The sequence below is a fragment of the Wolffia australiana genome, chromosome 4 (genome assembly GCF_029677425.1).
Source record: "Wolffia australiana isolate 7733 chromosome 4, ASM2967742v1".
In the NCBI taxonomy this organism is placed as follows: domain Eukaryota; kingdom Viridiplantae; phylum Streptophyta; class Magnoliopsida; order Alismatales; family Araceae; genus Wolffia; species Wolffia australiana.
Window position 1 is genome coordinate 1,614,450 of NC_135838.1, and position 23,025 is coordinate 1,637,474.

Sequence of the window (23,025 nt, forward strand, 5' to 3'; positions counted from 1 at the left end):
GTAAAGTATAGACCTGGAGGTTTTATTTAATAAAACTGAACTATAGGAAAACAAATTTTTAAGTTGAAGCAACATGGATGTGGATATGGTTGTTGTAGTTAAGTTATTGCAGAAATTGTCATCTCAACAGATGTTCAAGGGGCTTACTTATTTTGAGATGACTTCTCAGATCTTGAGGAGGTATTAATGAGAAGAAAAATATAACCCCCTTCGATTTTATGCAGGATACAAGGATAAAAGGCGTCAAAAGGTGTTAAAAGAGACACATGTGGCCTAATCTCACATAGCATACTTTGTCGAAGCAGGTATTTTTATTTCTGTGATTTCTTATCTGAGACTATTGTGGGTTGTGGACTCAAAGCAAAATGCTAAAGATTTGCAAGCAATTTTGAAGTTGATTGCCATGCAAATGCCAATAGAATGTAAATGTATGTGTTCATATCTTGAATCCTAGGGATAAGCAATCGACACTACATGTGTGTATCATATATATCATGAAACCTTGACGTAAAATAATCCTATATTTATATGCTCCTTATGTAGCTTCAATGGGTTAAAACCAAGGGTGAAAAATTTGATGATGTTTGTCTCCTTATTCCATGTCAAGGAACATGGTGGAAAGTTGAAATATACTTGATGACAGGATAAATAATATGATATTCATGGGCTATGCAATTAAGAGAAATGGAGTAATTATGTGATGATTAAGTCACATGGAGCACGCGTATCATAAAAAATAATGTATTATGTGAGGAATTTCATGGAAATGGAGCGTCCATATTAAAACATAAAATTTGATATTCTTTTCATTCACCAGTTTCTTATGAATAAATCCAACATTGATAAAGTATAAAATATGACCTCAGTGTAATAAAATGACTAAATTACTTGCAGGTAACAAAGGAAGATATCTGACAATGAACACGCAATAATAAATTGAACTAATTCACAAAAATAAAACTGGACACTTTGTATGGCTACCACTAGGATGTAAAGCATTTGATTCAAGTAGTTTTTAAATAAAGAATAATTCCTAAAATGGAATTTTCAGGCACAATTCATACTAGAATTTTCAGGCACAATTTTAGACTAGAATTTTCAGGCTTATGATTTCAATATCTTTGAGTTGATTTTGAAGACCTATGGCTGGGGTGGATACTATTATAGAGGTAAATCCATAGGGAGATGCCAGAAAATCTTCATATGAGACAAACTGAAGGTTCTGCTAAAAGGGAAAACAACGTTTGATTTGAAACTGAGAAAATATATCTATGCTATCAAACATGCAATAAAGGTTTGGTAAATCAAACTAGCTAAATGATTTCAATAATTTCATTTTTCCAAGATTCTCAGAGCTCAAGAGCATTCTGCCTCTTTTAAAAATTATCACGGAACTAATTTAATTTACGGGTTTCTATGGTTTTTTTGTCAAAAACATGGTGTCAGGTACTGTCAACCCAAGGATTGTGCCCGTAGGCCGATCCAGGCATGCCCTGGATGCCACCCAATGGTTTTATTTGTTAATTGGATTTTTATCAGCGTTTATAGGCTTTGAGCGAGTGTAAATGTCCCAGCTACACAGGGACCCTACTCGCGCCATGCCCATGGTGCAGTAAAAGATAAAATACATGAATGATACCCAGGAGGACTTTGGAGAAGGTTGCTCAAAGGCCGGCAGCATGCTGGAACCCCACAACAGTGGTGGTGCAGCACGTGTGTGCAGTCCACCCGCCTTCATCAGGTGTCAGCATTGAGGGGCGCAGCGTGTACCACAATTAGGTGAAAGGGTGAGCGCTCCTGCCTCAAGTTCTCCATGCAATAGGCCACTTGCGGAAGCCATCCTTCGATAGCAAGCCAAGGCGCTCAGTGCGGTGGCATCCATGAGGTTTCTATGGATGATTTGATGGTGATAGGGGTAGACAATTGTCACATCAAATCATTACATTTAAGAAAAAGTTTCTAGAAATGATTACATGGTAAAATGATAACATGATAATTTATAGATTAATATCATGATTTATTTCATGTATAAATGCATTAAAACGAATATATATGCATATTAATTCACGCCTAAATTTGACTTTTAATGTCTTCATAATTTGAATTGTTTTCAGGAGGGAGGTAGAGATATGCAGTTTATAGGTTATATAAATAGTGATCATGCCACTAATCCAAATAATATAAAGAGTATAAACACCATGGTATTTTCTTTGGAAAGAAATACAATTTGGGATTTATATGAGCGAAATATCGAGACCCTCTTTTCGTGCAACATAGAGTATGTTTCAGCCACAGAAAATTATTTTGATGTAGATTTGTGGCAGGCTTACTTAGATAATTGAATATTGAAAGTCATATACCAGTGAGACTATTTGAAAATAAGTATATCATAACTTTATCAAGGAATATGGTGTTTAATAGCATAATGAAAACAAATGTTCATTAGTGCGAGGTTATGTCTTGAGGGGAAAACACTTTTGTAAAATCATGTTTGATGAATTTTCATAGAATCTGGCTATCTCAATGGTGTAAATGTGCATAAAGTTTAGCGGGGAGTTTAATAAATTCTTTACTCTACAACCAATGCAATGATGTATTGCATTGTTTGTATCACTAGTAGACAAATGACCTTATTTTCATGAAAGTAATGAAAATAAGTGATGACAAAAATATAGATTGGGTAGGTGGGCATCATGTACTGTAATTATCGAGAACGTTTTTTAGACCAAACCTGCCCGTTGAACTCTTTAATATGCTTGAACTTTGTTTTGATGAATCAAGAATTTGTGTTTATCTTTCTTGTCTCTCCACTTTTTTAATCACCCTAATTTAAGACACGATTTACAAGGGTGTGGTGGTCGGGTCTTTTGCCCTCAAGGACAACTTTTATTTCCTGCTTATGGTATGGATGTGTGAACTTTCACTAGCCTTTTGTGTCACATCTAGGGATACTGGGGATGACATGATGAAATTATGGACTGCATATTAATCTCACATCCATGTACCGTTTGATTCATTTATGTGAAATATATTCATTAGTATTAATCTATATTATAGATATAATTAATTACATAGGTTACCCAATAAAGAGGTGTTGGGAGCATGGAGTGATGTAATCAAATTGGGGATGTTTAATTCATCATTGATAACTGACCTAATTAATAAATTTTTAAGAGCTTGATTCTAAACTGATATGATCAGATATGATGAGAAAGGGACACCTCCACATGGAATGGATATTACGAAATTAATGTATCCTTAAATAGTGGTTAGGAGACAAAATGAAAGACTTTATAAGAAAAGAAATATGGTGAGATGAGAAAATGTTAAGGATAAAGATATCCATAAATGTACAAATACTGATAAATATGAATGTGAGTAAGGTGAATGATGAAGATAGGAAATATGAATTAGGCTAATTATACACATAGGGTAATCATGGACAGTAAAGGCTCCATGAGAAAGCTCCAAAAATAATATAGATATTCTGGAGCACAAGTGTAGCTTGGCACCACATGGGATGGAAACATAACCAATAGATTGGGTTAAATTCATTATTGATTAATTTGTCTACATGTTAATATAGCAAATTAATAAAGTTGGTCAATACATGTTAGGGAACCTTTAACATAATTAGCTATATTGATACATGGCAAGAGGGTCACACACATAACGTTGAAATGAATTGGGAGGATTACTTTGTTCACAATGACTTTTGTGAAAAATGATATAATAAGAATAAATGAATGGGGCTATTTTAAGTTCCCATGCCAGCTAGATTCCCCCTCCCTTTCATCTTTCTTCTACTCTCCGTTCATTCCCCTAGAAGTTTTTAATGGTGTGAAGATACACCAGCTTCACGAAGAGTTGGATGAGAGGAGATCCAAGAATCTGGCTGAGAAGATACATTCATGTTTATGTCTGCATAAACGTAGAAGTAAATGTCCATGCAAATTTCTCTTAGGGAGCCCTCCTTCTACCTTTCTTCGTGAGTTTCCTCGCCTCTTGGCATGACTAAACATGGTGAGAAGATCTTTCCAGATGTATGATGGTGCTGGGCAAGAAGAGCAAGAGGAGATCCAACATGTCGAAGACCATATGGCTATTCCTAGAGGCTAGTCACTTGTGTAGCTTGAGAAAGTTCATCTGAAACAAAATGTGACATATTTGATTATGTCACAAGGTGATTTGATCATTGGTGTGTTTTTGTTTTGGTATTAAAGGTCTAATTCAGTTTGTATTTCTTCTATTGTTCACATCTCGTCTCCAACTGTCGATAATTCAGAACCTTGGAAGACACCAGAAGGGAGGATGATGCTGACACTACACTCAGTCTCAAAATTTAGGGCAACAACACAACCATCACTGATGATGAGAAAAGTTATGCATTTTGTTACAGAACTCTTCTTCCAAATAGCGTATGTTTACGCATGGGGTCGGGACTGTTGCCTGTACAGAAATCTCTCTCTCTCTCTCTCCAAGTCTCTTTCTCTCTCTATCTCTCAGAGATTTCAAAAGATACTATTCATAAATAATACCAAATGTTATATTTTCTTGCATGAGGACACTCCTGATAGAGATTTGCCTTAGATCTTTCTCAACTGCATAAAATTAAAGTAAGTGTTGTTACATCACTCTTTTTCCCCTCACACAGTGGCATTATAATCTGCATGTGTGGGGTTCATAACATATGCCCATGCATGATGCTGTCCCAGATGCCAAAGGCAATGGGTAGATATCTTCCCAGGAAGATCAAGAACGGGAGAGAACTCCCTTTGAGCTGCAACAAAGAGTAGGAAATAGTTTTTTTAGGTTTCTTGAAAGTTCAACATTCAGGTCACAGCACTTTTTTTGAATTTGGGGCAAATTGCAATAGTTTGTTTTGAATTCAGTACTCGTGCAAGTTAAGAATTATGTAATCATGAAAAAGAAACCCATATTAGACTTAGGATCAGCAAGTAATAAGGTTCCAGAGCACTAGAACTCATAATTTTTGGAGTAAGATAATGATTTTCTTTAAGGAATCACCCTTTGTTTGAAGGTTTCTTGGGAAATTATCTCATAACTGAAAGCCGATGTTTAATTACTAGAAGCTAATATTTTTCAGAGTAAGATGAAGGAAACTTTTTCAGGCATTAGTCTAATTTTAAGGTTTCACAGGAATTAGGCTAATACCAGAAAATCAGTGTTTCGAAAACCGGGGACACAAACTATAATGGACCATGGTTCATCACAATTTAAGATTAACACAAAGGTAGAATCTAATGTTCCAATTTAAAAACAAGAATATGAATTAAATATATAAGACAGGGATTATTTTCTCATAGTAGGGTTTTTCAGATATCTGTCTAACAAGAAGAGAAATGTCTTTCAACAAATAAAGGAATGTTTAGAATGAAATAAATGAACTTTTTCAAAAAACTAGGCCTCTCTTTAGGGTTTCCAAGGAATCAACATAATATCTGAAAACCAGTTTTTAGAAAAACAGAGGCACAAACCGTAATAAACCAGGGGTCATCATACTATCAGCTTGACACAGCTCATAGCATGATAACCCCTAAAAATAAGAAGATAAAACCATTCATTCCGGGAATTATCTTTTCAAGGGAATTTTTCAGATGAGGAGATGTTGCAGCCATATCAGGGATTCGAAAATATAAAAAGATCAGGAAACATTTTTCGTCTAAGAAGAGGGATCATCATGTTATGAGCTAGTACAGTAATATTCAGAATGATAAATAAATTTATGTAATGGAGGGAAGATTTTGGACTCGAGCAACGGTTCATCTGTGTTTCTCAGATGGGTAAAGCGAGAAAAAGGGTTTTAAGCAATGGAGAAAAATTAAAGAAATAGAATCATATATATAAGATCTTTAAGAGATCTCTGTTCCATTCATTTGAAATAGCATCAAAATCAAAGCCAAAGTATTGACTAACCTGGGAACAGTCCCTTGCCGGCGTGGGTCCCACTCAGCTGCCTGTCGAAGAGCTCTTGCAAAGGCCTTGAATGTTGCTTCAATGATGTGATGAGAATTATTTCCAGCCATCTGTCATTGGCCCCAAGTGAAAGTCCAACCAGTTCTATCAGAAACTTGGCCAGTTATAAATAAGAAAATTCAGGCATATAGAATTTTTTGTCCCTGGAAAGGTAAACATATAGGCCAATTAATCTGAAAGATAGTTTGAAAGAAAGCTGACTTCAACTTCAATTCATTATCCTCGGCTGCCCTCCAAATGATAAAACTAAGATAACATAAAAGACCAAAATGCCCTTAATCGTTTTGTTGGATTCAAGTGCTTGAAAACTGTGCCGCTACAAATAAAGACATCCCTAAATAAAAACAAAAAATTGTGAAGGAAACGTGAGTATGTTATTAACACAGAAAAAACTTCCACTTTTATTCATTCTCCTTGGTGCCTCCGAAGGGGAAGGATACAGATGTTAAAAGGGAAAACTGCAGCAACAAAAAATGACAGAAATACCCCGCACATGAGCTACAAACCAAAGACATCCCAACTGTTATGGCGTAGCACATGTCCATCGCATGTTATGTCACAATACTAACTACACGTGAATATATTATTAACACCACAATATCCCCATACCATGGTATTGTCAACATAGATAAATTTAAAGAATGGACAAGAAGGTCATTATTTCTTGAGTTATCTATGGAGGGTGTTTCTGGAAACAGATTGAACTAACCTGTTGGATGTGAAGGGTCATTCCAGATGTATTGACCAGAGACTGAAAAAAGTGTTCCACCAACTAAAAAGAATAATGAGAAACGAGATCAGTTTGATCCATCCAGAGACTCTCCACTCTTTGGGAATAAAGTAAAAGACCGGTTACAAATATGGATACTGACTTTGGTAACAAATAATGGATATCCAATAATAAGGCCTACAAGGATTTGCAAAAGCTAAGCTTTTACTAAATTTTCTTCATCAATTGAGACTAAGCTTAAGCACAAACATCTTTGCCATTTAAGTATATTGATGCAAAACATATTGCATACGTGACTAAATGAATTCAAGGACAATAATACCATCAAAGCCAAAGGTATTTAGAACTTACAGACGCATGAAGGAATGCATGTTTTGCACAAACAGATGATTGGACAGAAAATAACCAATGATAGTAAATATAAGTCAGACTTGATGAAGCAATTGGCGAAATATTAGTAAAAAGCCAATAAATTACACGGGAGGCAGCGCTAGAGTAGGATACATAGAATTTAGGAGAAAATAACATACCTGAGTGTCATAAGTCCCAACTCTCTCAGTTGGAATGCGAAGATTGTAACTCAGGTGTGGCCGACCTGATAGATCCTTCACCAATAATAGATTTATGAGAATTAAAACAAAGAAATCAAGTTATGCTTTCAATCCAGCACTGCTCTCCTATATGAATGAAGAACCTATTAGACGATCCAAAACAAATTGATTCTCTGTGAAAAAAAAAATCTCTGAGATCAAATCAATTCTTCGCATAAACACGAGTTTGTAATCCCAAGTCTCATGACCTAATAGATGAAATCATAAAACTGACGCACAAGGTTTCTGATAAGAAGCTCCGGAGGATTTCCCAGAGATGGAAGAAGACAAAGAACGCCACACACGCCTATAACTGAAGCACGTGTGGATTTTCAAATAAAGAGGAGGACGCAAGAAGAAAAAATATAAATAGGAGAGGTTTAGAGTTCAAGAAACAATTAGCGTTCTTCCATCTGAAATCGGAGTCACCGGAGCGATTGGCGAGCCATCAGGAGATCCTTCCATCTTGGATGAGCAAAGCCAATCGGCCTATCTCTGCGTTCTTCCCTATACATTTCTCTTCTCCGCTCAGAACCTCTCATTGGATGTTTTGTACTTCTCATCCTTGTATTATGGTCGATATTGTGGATTTCTTGAAGGTTTATTGTCAGATCTGTTGCCTTCATTCTTTGGATACGGTGGGTGTCAACGGACCTTATCAGTTTCAAGGAGAAAATGAACCTCTGACTTAATGCATTGGTTTAAATGTGGGGTTTACCAATATAACATTAACAGCAGCTTCATCGAGGGGTGCTGAAAAGTTTCCAAACCGAGAAATTCCTTTCCTATCACCGAGCGCTTTGAGAAGTGCCTTCATAAGAAAGGGGTTAAATGAGATATCAGAGAAATATAGAATAATCTGTAGATCAGATCAAATTATAGGGAGAAAGGAAAAGTAAAAGGAAAATGAAGTAGAGGAAATTACTGTGCCAATGGCTAATGCAACGTCCTCATTCGTGTGATGATCATCAATGTGGATATCACCAGAAGCCTTGACACTCACATCAAACAGACCATGCGATGCTAATTGCTGCTTAATGCAAAGGTTTACAGCTTTTCAGTGTTACAAGCGCTGATGACCAGATTTTTCCATAAGCAGTTCAACAGACAAAAGGGAAGGCAATGCGTTTCAGTGGAAAAAAGTGAAATGCAAGCAATAAAACATGTAAAATAATTAAAACCTGTGTCAAATTCGATTTAAACTGCAACCATCTATTTTTTGGATGCCTTTTTGCTCGTATGATGTGGGCCACACGAGCTCAGGCGGTGGTGATCACGACCTCAGAAGAGGCCTTTTGGGAGTCAATGCAGAGACTTGGTGCCAGTCGAAATGAAGAGGGGGGCAAAGCAATGACAGTGCTTTGGGGAATTTGGCGCCACCGGAACGAAGTGTATTTCGAGGTGGAACAGCCTCTACGGACGGGCTAATACATGAGGTGGAGGGTCTCATGGAGGCATGGCTCCCCAGAGTCGGGATTGGAGGGAGACGAAGTTAATCACTTTTGTAATTGAGCCTCAGGGCTTGAGTCATGTACACATTGGGTGGTCACCGATCTTTTCGGAGGAGAGAGAAAGTGTAGAGAGAGAAAGTAGAGAGAGAGAGAGTGCACAAGATTGGGGCTTAAAGTATATTTTTACTCATACATAGTTCCCCTTTTTATACAAGAAATCCAGGGTCACTAGACCCTTTCAAACAGTGTTATGGAGGTTACTTGCTTAACAAGTAGCCTCCAACGGTTACCTTTTCAAAAGTAACCGTTGGAAGAATCCAACGGCTAGTTTCTGCTAGCCGTTGGACTCTGGGCCTGCCTAGACAGGCCCAGAACATATCAGGCCCTTAGTGGGCCTGATATTTAGGCCCCTAGTGGGCCTTCGCTAATGGGCCCTTAGTGGGAGTGTAATGGGTCCTAAAGGGACCATTACTGGGCTTCTAATGGGCCTTCCAGTGGTCCATTAGCAGCATTCTAGGGATGTTAGTGGTTCCATTAATGCCCTAGGGTTAGGCTAATACATTTACAAGGCCTTGGGCCCAATAGTTAGTATCTCTGTCCTTAACACTCCCCCTCAAGCGCTGGAATGGACACCCATCATTCCAAGCTTGGAGAGAAATTGCCGCAGGGTTTTTCCGGGTAGCCCCTTCGTGAAGATGTCAGCGCATTGATCTTCAGAGGCCACGTGCTCTGTCTTTAATAATCCACGTTCCAAGTGATCTTGGATGTAAAACCTGTCGATGTTGACATGTTTCATCCGATCATGGTACACAGGGTCATGAGCAATGGAGATGACAGACTTGTTGTCACAGCGGATTGAAACTGGTCTGTCATATGGAATCTTGAGATTGTCAAGCATGTGGCGGATCCACATTACTTCATCAATGCCCTTGGACATTGCTCTGAATTCGGCTTCAGTGCTGGATTTAGAGACAACGCTCTGTTTCTTACTTCGCCAGGTGACTAGATTGCCACCGAGGAGAGTACAGTATCCTGAGGTGGATTTATAATCCATCCTGGATCCTGCAAAATCAGAGTCAGTATATAAAACCAAATCTAGTTTCCCTGTCCTTCGGTAGGTGACGCCCAGTCCAAGAGTTCCCTTTAGATACCTGAGAACTCTGTTAGCAGCTTGGAAATGAGAAATACGAGGTGAATGCATAAATTGGCTGAGTACATTAACAGTATAACATATGTCAGGTCGGGTATGAGATAAATACAAGAGTTTGCCAATAAGTTTCTGATAAGCAGTGACATCAACCTTCTGTTCATTGTTATCAAGGAGAAGATGGTGATTAGCCTCAATTGGAATTTCACTAGCCCGACAATTGTGGTGTTTAGTTTCCTCAAGAAGCTCTAGGGCATACTTCTGCTGGGTCAGAAGTAGCCCTGCAGAGGATCGGGCAAATTCAATGCCCAGGAAGTACTTTAAGGGGCCTAGTTGTTTGACCTGGAAGACTGAACTGAGGTGTTTCTCCAGGGTATTAATTTCTGCTATGTTGCTGCCAGTGATGATAATATCATCAACATAAACCAGAAGAATAGTTAGTAAGGAGGAAGAATGTTTAAAGAAGAGGGTATGTTCACCATTGCATTGACGATAGCCCAAGTTCTTCATAGCTTGGGTGAACTTACCAAACCATGCCCTGGGGGACTGTTTCAAACCATACAAAGCCTTTTTTAATCTACATACTTTACCTGATTGAGTTGTATCACCATACCCTGGTGGGAGGGTCATATAGATCTCCTCTTTTAGCTCTCCATGAAGGAAGGCGTTCTTAATATCATACTGTTGTAGGGGCCAATCAAAGTGAACTGCCAAGGAGAGAATAATTCGAATGGTATTCATCTTAGCAACAGGAGCGAAAGTTTCCTGATAGTTGATACCATATGTCTGAGTAAAGCCCTTCGCAACAAGCCTTGCCTTAGGCTTGTTGGTAACTTCCATGGTGCATTTTAATGTAAGAACCCATCTACATTCAACTGCCATTTTTCCTCGTGGGAGATCCACAATCTCCCAAGTATCATTCAGTAAGAGAGCCCGCATCTCTTCATCCATTGCCTCCTTCCAATGAGGGATTTGCAAAGCCTCATGGGGAGATTTAGGGATATATCCTTCTTGGACGTTAAGAATGAAGGCTTGATAGTATGGGGAAACTGTAGTTAATTTTAAAAAATTCACTGTATGGTGTGGTCTAGGTTTGACACAGGACCTTTTACCCTTCCTAAGTGCAATAGACCAATCGCCACTACCGGGTTGGAGGACGGTGGGTCTCATTTCAACATGTTCTGGTGGAGGAGGATCAGTAATGGTCTCTGATTCAGGTGCTGATAATGGCTCTGGAGTTGTCTCAGATTTTTCTGAAACAACAGTAGAACCAGAATCAGATCCAGGAAGAATGACAGGTGGGTGAAGTTGGGTTTCTTCAGGAAGATGAAGTATGAGTTGCTGAATTTGAGACTGATCAAGCTTATCAGTATCAGATTCAGTAGATTCTGGGATTTCAGTAAGCTTTTGAAGGTAATTAAGGTCCCGAACGGTGTCCTGTCGATCAGTCTTATAATAGAACGTAGTTTCATCAAAAACAACATCCTTTGAGACCATATGTTTTTTTGTTACTGGGTGATAAACTTTATATCCTTTTTGGGTGTTGGAATAACCCAAAAAGACACACTTTAATCCTTTTGATGACCATTTATTTTGCTTATGTCCAGGATTATGGACATAAGCAACACAGCCAAAGATTTTGGCTGATAAGTCATTTTTTAGTCTGACGGTGGGATACTTTTGCTCAAGAATCTGTACCGGACTTTGTAAGTCCAGATTCTTGGAGGGCAATCGATTAATTAAGTGAGTTGCAGTCATAACTGCAAATCCCCAGAGGTTAAGAGGCATATTTGCTTGAATAAGAAGAGTTCTTGCTTTATCTACAATATCTCCTATCTTCCTCTCAGCAAGTCCATTCTGCTGAGGGGTATAGGGACATGAGGTTTCATGAATCATCCCCTTAGATGCTAAGAATTCTCTTAATCCTTGGCTAAGGAAATTGTTAGTGAGAGGCCTATCCTAGTGGGTCATGTTCTATAAACCCACTAGGCTCCCTCACTTATCACTAACTCATATTCTCCTCTCTCTCTCTCTCCTAGGGTATATATACCCCTCCTCATGTATATTCTAGTTAAGGGAATTCATTCCTCTCCTTCCTCCAAGCCCTAGCATGGAGTTCAACATGGTATCAGAGCCAAGCTCTTGATCCCCATCTCTAGCCCTAAGCCTTTGTGCGGGCTTCTTCTTCTTCTTCTTCTTCCCTTCTTCTTCACCATCACCCTCTCAATCTGTTCTTTGCTCGCGGATCTCCTCTCCCTGCTTCCTTGATTTGGGAAAAGGGGGGGGGCATTTTTCGCTGCTGCCCGCGAGCAGCCGCCCGCGAACTGCCGCCCGCAAGCAGCCGCCCGCGAGCAGCGCCCGCAAGGAGCGCCCGCGAGCAGCGCCCGCAAGGAGCGCCCGCAAACCGCCGCCCGCAAACAGCCGCCCGCGAGCAGCGCCGCGCGCGCTCGCGCACTGCCGCTCGCGAGCAGCGCCCGCGAGCAGCACCGCAAGGCGCCCGCGTGGCGCGCCCGCCAGCGCCACCGCTCGCGCACTGCCGCTCGCGAGCAGCGCCGCCGCAGGCGCCAGCGCGCGCCGCCAGCAGCCCGTAAGCAGCTGCCTGCGCGCAGCGCCCGCGCGCAAGCCGCCGCCCGCAAGCAGCCGCCTGCGCGCCGCGCCCGCCAGCAACTACTGTCCGCCAGCAGTGTCGGACCGTGTTCGGTTCTTCGTTCGCTGCCGCTGCTGCTGTTTGCCGTCATGTCGACTACCTCCAGCATGGGCAGTGATCCGTCTGCATCCACCGCCCGACGTCAACCCAAGCAGATTTCACCGCGGCTGACTTTGCCCGGGAACTCCCGTCGCCGAAAATCGGTGTTCCTCTCCCTCCGGCTCCGGATAACTGCCGTCTCAGTGCTCCGAACTTGATGTCGTGGCTGAAGTTCGTCGAGTACACTCTGCGCGGCCGTCTGCTCCAGAAACATCTCACCTGCCAGCCCCTCCCCGTCACGGACCCGCATTTCCCGGCCTGGAGTGCCGAGCAGTACTTCGTCCACTCCTGGCTCTTGACTCACACTCTCTCTCGGGAGGTCTATGACAAGTTCCTCCACCTGACGACTCCGCGGGAGATCTGGGAGCACGCCCGTCGCTACTGCGGGCATGATGCTGATGACTGGAAGATCTTTACTTTGGCCGAGCGGGCGAGTGCACTCCGACATGGCACCATGTCCATTATGGACTATAGCCTTGCCCACCAAGCCCTGTGGCGCGAGGTGGACTATTACATGCCGGTGGGGGATCCGAATTGCGTCGACCGCCGCCATGCTCTCAAGCTCCGCTACATGTCATTTCTCGACAAGCTGAATCCGGAATATGCGGATGTCCGGCGCCGGGCTCTTCACTCCCAGACTCCTCTTCCGGACTTCGATGGTCTGGTTAAGGAGTTGACGGAGGTTGAAAGCAGCCTTCGTCGTCAACGTCCGCTGCTGGACCTGCCTGCCGAGTCCCCCGGCGAGAGTGCTGCCCTCCTGTCCCGCCCTACGGAGCAACCTCCCTTGCTGCCCAAGCCTTCTTCGGGCTCTCGGGCACCGGTGGTTTGCTCCTACTGCGGCAAGCCGAATCATCTTGAGGCCCGGTGCATCAAGAAATTTTTGGACAGTACCCGGGATCCGGAGGCCGCCCCCTCGTCGTCATCAGCTCCTGCCTCGTCGTCTCGCCGGTCCCGCAAAGCCAGAGCCCATCTTGCCCAGGCACCGGCCCCGTCGCCCTCTAGCTCCAGCCATCCAGCCATGACTAATGACCAGCTGACTGCCGAACTTGCCCGTATCAGCTCCCAGCTGGCTGCCCTGCAGACCGCGTCTTCTTCGCAGCCTACCGTGGCTCACTTCAGTGACTTCGGTGCGTTCTTCCTTCCCAAGTCAGATCAGTGGTATTGTGGACACTCGGCCCTCAAGCTCCTTCGTTTGGATACCACCTGGGTGCTTGATACTGGGCCACAGAGCATATGACCCGTTCAACCACCGGTTTCTGTCCCTCGAGGCACCTTGGTGGTCGAGCTGTCCACACGGGGTGGGGGCGGCCGCGTGACTGGTATCGGGTCGATCCATGTGGATGGCCTTGGTATCATTCACAACGTCCTTCATGTTCCGTCCCTTCAGACCTTACTTATGTCACCGCAGCGACTCGTCGATGCGGTCCATTGCTCGTTCCACATTCAGTCTGATGGGATCTTTTTGACTGACCAGGTGGGGAAGAGTTTGCGGATTAGGGGCTCGGATGGCCTACTGCTGTTGGGCGAGAGGCGGTCGGGGACCCGTGCAGCGGTGCTTGTTGACGGTCGAGGACCAGCGCCGGCAGCGGCTTCTACTCACTCACCAGCGGCTCGGGCATCCGTCTTTCCATGTTTTGAAAAGACTTTTTCCGACATTGTGTACTGGCTTGGACCTCTATTCTGTTGTTTGTGATGCATGCAAACTGGCGAAGAATCGCCGGGCATCCTTCCCTCCGTCGACCTCTCACAGTGATGTTCCCTTACATCGCATTCATAGCGATGTATGGGGTCCGTCGCGACAGGCCAGCCTGAAGGGACACCGGTGGTTCTTGATCTTTGTTGATGAGGCCACCCGTTACACGTGGACCTACTTGTTGCTGTCCAGGCGCCGTCTCCTCGACTGTTCAAGCCTTCTGCACCATGCTTCAGACTCAGTTTGGCGGACTATTCAGCGGTTCGGTCCGACAATGCGCGGGACTACGTCAACCAGGAGTTGACCTCGTATTTCACCGCCCATGGGATTCTCCACGAGGCGTCTTGCGTGGCGGCGCCGAGCAGAATGGCCTTGCGAGCGGCGTATTGGGTATGTCACGTCGACTGCCGCACTCTCCTGCTGGACTACCACGTCCGTGGACTTATTGGGGGGAAGCCGTTCTGACGAGTACTCATCTCATCAACCGGCTGCCCACCCCGACCCTCCAGTTCAGCCCTCCGCTTGACCGGTTGTCGGCTGCCTTTCCCGCCGCGCAGCTCCGCACTCACCTTCTTCCCCGCGTCTTTGGCTGCACGGCATATGTTCATGACACGACGCCCTCCCTGTCGAAGCTGGATGCCCGGGCGCTCAAATGCGTCTTTGTTGGCTACTCTTTGCTTCAGAAAGGGTATAAATGCTTTCATCCCTCTTCTCGTCGGTTTTTCGTCTCCGCCAATGTCACCTTCTCTGAATTTCAACCCTTCTTCTCTCCCTCATCTCCTACGGCCCCCCACTTGGAACCGGATCTGGTTCTGGAGCCCGCTGCTCCCTTTCCTCCCACCGTCGTCTCTCCTCCCACAGTCGTTCCACCCTCCTCTTCTCCTCCACCGGTCGGCCTTCCTTCCTCACCCATTGCGCCTACTCCATTATCTTCCTCCCCCGAATCCTCGCCTCCTGCTTCCGCTCCCTCCCCGTCTGCTGAGTTCTCGCCTTCCTCTCTTCCGCCAGCCATTTCCGAGTCGTCTTCTTCTCCGGCTGACGATGACTCCCCTGACTTGCCTATCGCTTTGCGTAAAGGGGTCCGCCAGTGCACCCGCACTCCCCTTTACCCCCTCTCTCACTATCGCTCCTTCGCCAGGTTGAGTACTCCCTACCGCCTGTTTTTGACCCGCATCGACTCTGTCTTCGTTCCACGCCGCTTAACTGATGCTATCGCTTGTCCTCATTGGAAAGCGGCGATGGATGAGGAGATGCGCGCCTTGCTCAAAAACCACACGTGGGATGTGGTTCCCCTCCCGCCCGGGAAGACGGCCGTCTCGTGCAAGTGGGTTCACACCCCCAAGCACAACGCCGATGGCTCCCTGGAACGCCGCAAATCGCGGCTCGTGGCTTCACTCAGTCCTACGGCGTCAACTACTTCGAGACGTTTTCTCCGGTCGCGAAGATGGACACCGTCCGCCTCCTCCTGGCGCTGGCCGCTCATCATGGGTGGTTGATTCGCCAGTTCGACGTTAAGAACGCCTTCCTTCATGGCGATCTTACCGAGGAGGTCTACATGCATCATCCTCCGGGCTACCCTCTCGAGCCTCCGGGGACCGTCTGCCGACTGCGGAAGTCCTTGTATGGACTGAAGCAGTCACCGCGGATGTGGTTCGGCCGCTTCAGCTCCGTCATGCGCGCGAAGGTACACCCAGAGCAATGGGGAAGCCACTCTCTTCTTCCGTCACGGCCCGGCCGGGGTCGCTATCCTGGTCGTTTATGTGGACGACATCCTGATCACCGGGTCGGACACTGCCGAAGCTTCACGCCTCAGCCGCTCCCTTGCCCGCGAGTTCGAGATCAAGGCCCTTGGTCAGCACCGGTACTTCTTGAGGCTCGAGGTGGCCTACTCAGCTCGTGGTATCTTCATCAGCCAGCAGAAATATACGGTGGACCTGCTGACTTTGACGGGTATGACCGACTGTGCTCCTGTGAAGACCCCCATCGACCCCAACGTCAAGTTGGGCGCCGGGGGTGACTCTCCGCCGGTCAGCACCCATCAATATCAGCAGTTGGTGGGGAAACTTCTCTATCTGACCCACACGCGTCCCGACATCAGCTATGCAGTTAGCCTTCTCAGTCAGTTCATGCATGCTCCGCATGAGATTCATCGTCAGGCAGCTCACCGGGTGCTCGCGTACCTGAAGGGCTGTCCCGGGAAGGGTTTACTCTTCCCCCGGAGCTCAGAGCCGACTGTAAAGGTATATACAGACGCTGACTATGCAGGCTCGACTGTGGACTACCGGTCTACCACCGGCCTTTGCATCTTTGTCTTCGGGGGCCTTGTGAGCTGGAAAAGCAGCAAGCAGGATCGTGTCTCCCGTTCGAGTGCAGAGGCGGAATACCGGGCACTTGCGGATGGGGCCTCTGAGGCTCAGTGGATTCACGGGGTGCTCCGCGAACTTCGCGTCGAGTACACCCGTCCGATCCACTTTTATTGTGACAACAAATCGGCTATTGCCTTGGCTCAAAATCCGGGCCAGACGGGTCGCATCAAGCACATGGAGATCAACCGCTACTTCTTCAAGGAGCGGATGGACGAGGGCTTGTTCGAATTGTCTTTCGTGCCGTCATCCGACCAGGCGGCCGATGTTCTCACGAAGGGATTATCAAATCCTCTCCTTGTTCGTGCTACCTCCAAGCTTGGCATGGATGACATCCATACCTCGCTTGCGGGGGGCTGTTAGTGAGAGGCCTATCCTAGTGGGTCATGTTCTATAAACCCACTAGGCTCCCTCACTTATCACTAACTCATATTCTCCTCTCTCTCTCTCCTAGGGTATATATACCCCTCCTCATGTATATTCTAGTTAAGGGAATTCATTCCTCTCCTTCCTCCAAGCCCTAACAGAAATCCTTAGCGTTATCGGTCCTAATTCCCTTTATAGTTGTTCCAAACTGTTGTGCAACAAGAGCACATAAGTTCTTGACACAGTTTGTAACTTCAGATTTCTGTTTGAGCAGAAAAACCCAAGTGAACCTACTGTGATCATCTGTGCATATTAGAAAATATTTATGCCCCAGTAAATCACTAGTAGGTGATGGGCCCCAAACATCACAATGTACTAAACTAAAAGGAGTATTAGTTCTATTATTACTAACAGGATAGGTTGCTCTTTTAAATTTACCCAACTGACAAGCATCACAGACTAAGAATTTCAAATCGGTGTCCTTAAACATTGACGGAAAAAGTTGTTTAAGAAGATGAAAAGAGGGGTGACCCATCCGTTGATGGGTCTCCATGATCTTCTCCTCTGTGGATGCTTGTACAGCAGCTACTTTGGGCCCCGTCCAGCAAGATGGCTCTTGTCCCGGAAGGTAATAGAGTCCGTGTTGAACTCTAGCTAGCCCAATCTTCGACCCGAGGACCTTATGACATAGATAAGCATCAATGTCATCAAACAGAATATTATAATGTTGTAGTTTTGCTAATTTTTGGACTGAAACAAGGCTGACGAAGAGTTTGGGAACATACAATACATAGGAAAGAGTTCCTATGGGTTGTATGTTCATCTGCCCAAAGCCAGCAACAGGCATTAGAGACCCATCTGCTGTTTGGACATATTTTCCTGGGGCCAAAGACTCATATGTAGTGAAAAAATGTCTGGAATGAGTCATATGGTCAGTTGCCCCAGAATCAAGAATCCATGCAGCTTTAGAATTTGTGGTAAATTTATTCAAACTTGAGAGAAGTTGAGTTTTACCAGAGTTGGCCATTGAAGTGGACCCGATGATGGCGCCGTTGGTGGAGCCAAGCATGCTTTCAAGGCTCTGCAGTTTCTGCAGAACCATCCGGAAGTCATCTGGTGTAGGAGTTGTGTCCCCCCCTTGCTGAGAATCGTGGGCCAGATGAGCCTTAGCAATGTGGGGAGGCTTTCCATGAAGCTTCCAACATTTTTCTCGAAGATGCCCCGGCTTTTTGCAGTAGGTGCACACCCAATCCTCCCTGGGAACCCGTCCAGGATCGGTTCGTGGTGCGTCTTGCCTCTGCTGTGGCCTCTGGTTCTGATTAGATCCAGAGGGCTTGAAATTCTTGGAGACATAGGCCCCATGAGCTGGGCCAGAGGTCTTTTCTCTGAGGATGCGGCTCTCATCCGTCATGAGCTTTGAAACTACTTCATCGAAAGTGGGCTCTACCGCTTGATTGTAGAGCTGACTTCTGCAGACTTCGAATTTGGGGTTTACACTGAAAAGGAGTTGACAGAGCCGGAGAGTAGACCACTGAGCTCTTGCCACTGGGTCTGTTGACTGCGGCCAGACATGATCTAGCTCGGTGAAGATATTCCTCAGCTCATTTGCATGAGCCTTGATGTTTTTCTCTCCCTGTCGGATAGAAAAAGATTGGTAAAGAAGATCAACAATTTTGGCCTTGTCACCTTGTTTTGAGTGGTCCCTGTTGACGGCCTCCCACAACCCTTTGGCAGTATCATAACCGGAGTAAGAGGGGCCTTGATCAGTAGCCAATGTGTCAAGGAGCCAGGCAAAGACGGTTTCCTCCTCAATTATCCATTTGGGAAAGTGAGGAGACGTTCTGGGAGGTGCAACCTCTGTAAGATGATGGCTGAGTCCTCGAGGTGCCAAGGCTGCCTGAACTCGCTGGGCCCACAGAAGAAAGTTACTTCCATTGAAGATAGTGCATTTGGCCATCAACGGCAAGGAGGTGAGCCATCGATCCGTGGAGATGACGGCCGGCCTTTCAGCAAAAGGTAGGGTTTCTTGCGGAGCCGGAGCAGGAGGAAGAATCTGGTCATTGGTATTAGCCGTAACAGTAATTTTGCAGTAACTTTGCACGTAAAGATACTTCCTTTGAAGCCCTCTCCTCTTAGAAAGGATCAAGAAGATTCTGCCCGTTTGAAGGTACCTCCAGTAGATGTAATTTGAATGCAAGGAAGTCAGCAGGCTTGACAGAGTTCTGCAGGCAGCGATTTGCAACAGTGAATCGTAAAAACTCTGTAGATGCAGCGGAAGCAACTCTCTGGACGCCGTAGGAAGACTCCCGTAGGATGCCCTTAAGCTCCAGAAAAAAATACCAAAGACAGGATCAGGAATCCTGCTCTGATACCATGTAGAAATGAAGAAATCGGAGGAGAGAGAAAGTGTAGAGAGAGAAAGTAGAGAGAGAGAGAGAGAGAGTGCACAAGATTGGGGCTTAAAGTATATTTTTACTCATACATAGTTCCCCTTTTTATACAAGAAATCCAGGGTCACTAGACCCTTTCAAACAGTGTTATGGAGGTTACTTGCTTAACAAGTAGCCTCCAACGGTTACCTTTTTCAAAAAGTAACCGTTGGAAGGGGTCCAACGGCTAGTTTCTGCTAGCCGTTGGACTCTGGGCCTGCCTAGACAGGCCCAGAACATATCAGGCCCTTAGTGGGCCTGATATTTAGGCCCCTAGTGGGCCTTCGCTAATGGGCCCTTAGTGGGAGTGTAATGGGTCCTAAAGGGACCATTACTGGGCTGCTAATGGGCCTTCCAGTGGTCCATTAGCAGCATTCTAGGGATGTTAGTGGTTCCATTAATGCCCTAGGGTTAGGCTAATACATTTACAAGGCCTTGGGCCCAATAGTTAGTATCTCTGTCCTTAACACCAGATAATGTATGTGCCTCCACATTAATCTATTTCTCGTTTTCTCTTGCTCTCCTTTCCTGGTTATTCCAGGCACAGAGAATAGACTACCATTGGTATTCTTTCTCCATCTCACATTGATTGCAATAGGGATCTAGAACTATTTCTCCTTGAAATCAGATTAAATTTCTCATAGTTTGGTATGGATGGAAGCAAGATATATCCATTAAGATATTAGTCATTTATGCACAAAAACTCTTGAATTTATGGGCATAAACTTCTGAAAGTACCCGTCATCACATTTATCTAGCAATATAAGACAAAACTTCACCTTTCGACCCGCATTCAGTGTATTGATAAAGACTAAAAATTCCACCTAAACCCCGGAATCTCAATATTCAGATTATTGGATGCAGTTGATTCGAAAATCTGACAGAAATTTCAGGAGAAAATGTGGGGAGAGCACATACATCTAGCATATGATCAAGAAATGGAATGCCAGTTTGGCAGTCGGCGATTCCTGAGCCATCAAGATTCAGCTTAACTTGAACGCTTGTCTCTTTCGTTACCCTCTCCACCTCCCCTATGCGAGGCGCTAGGGAATCCACAAAAAATGAAGTCAGTTTACTTATTACCTTCTTCTGTTTTCCATAAAACTTCATCTTTCTAGAGTCAATATAAATTAAAATATCCTTCAAAAATATATATACGATATTACAGTAAGCTTGTAAAAAAATGACAATCTTGAAAAAAAATGCATGAATCTATTTAAAGTTTTTTCCTAGAAGAATACATAATAAAAAGTTGTTATATTTTTTCATTTTTTTTTCGTGCACGACATGTCACAAGAATATACGTGTTACACAAATAAAATGAAAAATCCACTCCCTTTTACCCAGAAATTATCCTATTCTGGACTAATCAATATTTTTAATTCATCTGATTTTCAAGGATATATGCAGTCCGCGATTGAATTGCGACCACAGTAGATCCCAAAAAGGAATTTCTCAGCATTGAAATTCGCTTTTTTTTTCTAAAGAACACTAGATAAAAAATATTATCTACCTTCTCATATTTTTCCGAGACAGACATGTCACAGGAATACACCAGTTTTATAGCTCAAAATGAACAGCATATTCCTTTTAACTCCAGAAATGGTCTTATCTGGGAGAAAACGTTGTCCTACGATGGAGATTACAGTGAAGTGGAGGTATTGAAAATGCACAACTTCATTTCTTCGATTTTTTAATCGAGAATTGAATTGTAACAACAGTAAAAAGTGGAAATACGAAAGGAAACGGGATTTCCCCCAAAATTATGGCAAAAACCAAGAACGAAATGCAAGTACGTTGCCCAATTCCTAAAGCAAAAACCCAACCAATAAGGATCTTCCGCGAAAATCAACCCCACTTTTGGGCATTTGGTACCTTCAAAAGTTGGAGCAGTCGAAGCAACAGCTCGAACTCCCGACGCCGTCATCGCGGACCCATTTCCCGAACCCCTTGAATTAGCCGACTCCGCGACGACACCAGCAAACGAAGATCTCTGTTTGAGACCGCAAACTCGGAGAATGCTGCTCCAGCGAGGAAGAAGAACCCTAACCCTCGGCCCCATCAGAGAGCCTGGCCGACCAGATGCCGCAATCTCCATGAACGATCCAACGAAGAATCGAAGAGAAGCGACGAGCCTGCAACAATCTCTCTGCCTTCTACTGACGCTGTGTTCTTGATATTTTCAAAACAATATATATATATATATTGAGGGCCATGTTAATAGAGATAATTGACATGTTAATTCATTAATAGTCTTCATTAACATGTCCCTCAATTGACATGTTAATAGGAATTAACATGTCAATTGTCTTTATTAACATGGCCCGCAATTTATATATATCTACTTTCTGTAAAGATCAAGATATTCATAGTTATGATTAATACTAAACAAACTGACATGGTCATAATTATGATGAATTTCAGATAATTGTAATAAATTTGTTAGTTCTATGACCGCCAGACTATTAATGAATTAACACGTCAATTATCTTTATTAACATGGCCCTCAGTATATATATATATATTCTGTAAAGATCAAGATATTAATAGTTGTGGTTAATACTAAACAAACTGACATAGTCATAATTATTATAAATTTCAGATAATTGTATTAATTTTGTTGGTTCTGTGACAGCCAAACATTAAGGAATTAACATGTCAATTATCTTTAATAACATGTCCCTCAATTTATATATATATCTATTTTTCTGTAAAGATCAAGATATTCATAGTTATGATTAACACTAAACAAACTGACATGGTCGTAGTTATGATGAATTTCAGATAATTGTAATAAATTTGTTAGTTCTATGACCGCCAGACTATTAATGAATTAACATGTCAATTATCTTTATTAACATGGCCCTCAGTTTATATATATATATATATATATATATATAAACTATAAAGATCAAGATATTCATAGTTATGATTACTAATAAACAAACTGACATAGTCATAGTTATGATAAATTTCATATAATTGTAATAAATTTGTTAGTTCTATGACAGACCAGATTATTAATGAATTAACATGTCAATTATCTTCATTAACATGGCCTTCAATACATATATATTGTATTTGAAAGATCAAGATATTTATAGTTATGATTAATAGTAAAGAAACTGACATAGTAATCATTATGATAAATTTCAGATGATTGTATTAATTTTGTTCGTTCTATGACCGCCAGACTATTAATGAATTAACATATCAATTATCTGAAATCTATGATAAATTTCCGATAATTGTATGCCAGACTATTCATAGTCATAATGATAATTATATTAATTAACAAGATATTCATCATGATGATAAATTTGTTAGTTCTATGACAGCTTAACTGACATAGTCATCATTATGATTAAGTGGAGGTATCGACAATTCATTAATTGTCTGGCTGTCATAAAACTTACAAATTTAATACAGTTATCTGTTATTTATCATAATGATGACTACATCAGTTTGTTTAGTATTAATCACAACTATGAATATCTTGATCTCTCCTAAACA

At 43.3% G+C, this 23,025-nt stretch overlaps 1 protein-coding gene across 2 annotated transcripts; it reads right to left on the reverse strand.

Moving 5' to 3' along the window:
* Positions 1-4,580: 4,580 nt before the first annotated feature.
* IGPD (imidazoleglycerol-phosphate dehydratase) lies at positions 4,581-21,682 on the reverse strand. Of its 2 annotated transcripts, XM_078574767.1 has the most exons (8): positions 21,388-21,682; positions 20,431-20,555; positions 8,243-8,347; positions 8,036-8,128; positions 7,258-7,332; positions 6,707-6,769; positions 5,938-6,047; positions 4,581-4,780 (listed from the first exon to the last, which is right to left on the reverse strand). In XM_078574767.1, exons 1-8 carry the CDS (start codon positions 21,608-21,610, stop codon positions 4,753-4,755), a joined length of 822 nt encoding a protein of 273 aa, XP_078430893.1. In that variant the 5' UTR covers positions 21,611-21,682; the 3' UTR covers positions 4,581-4,752. The 2 variants fall into 2 exon arrangements, with proteins under 2 accessions (XP_078430893.1, XP_078430894.1); XM_078574768.1 differs by lacking the exon at positions 4,581-4,780 and having other exon boundaries at positions 6,025-6,140.
* Between the last annotated feature and the right edge of the window lie 1,343 nt (positions 21,683-23,025).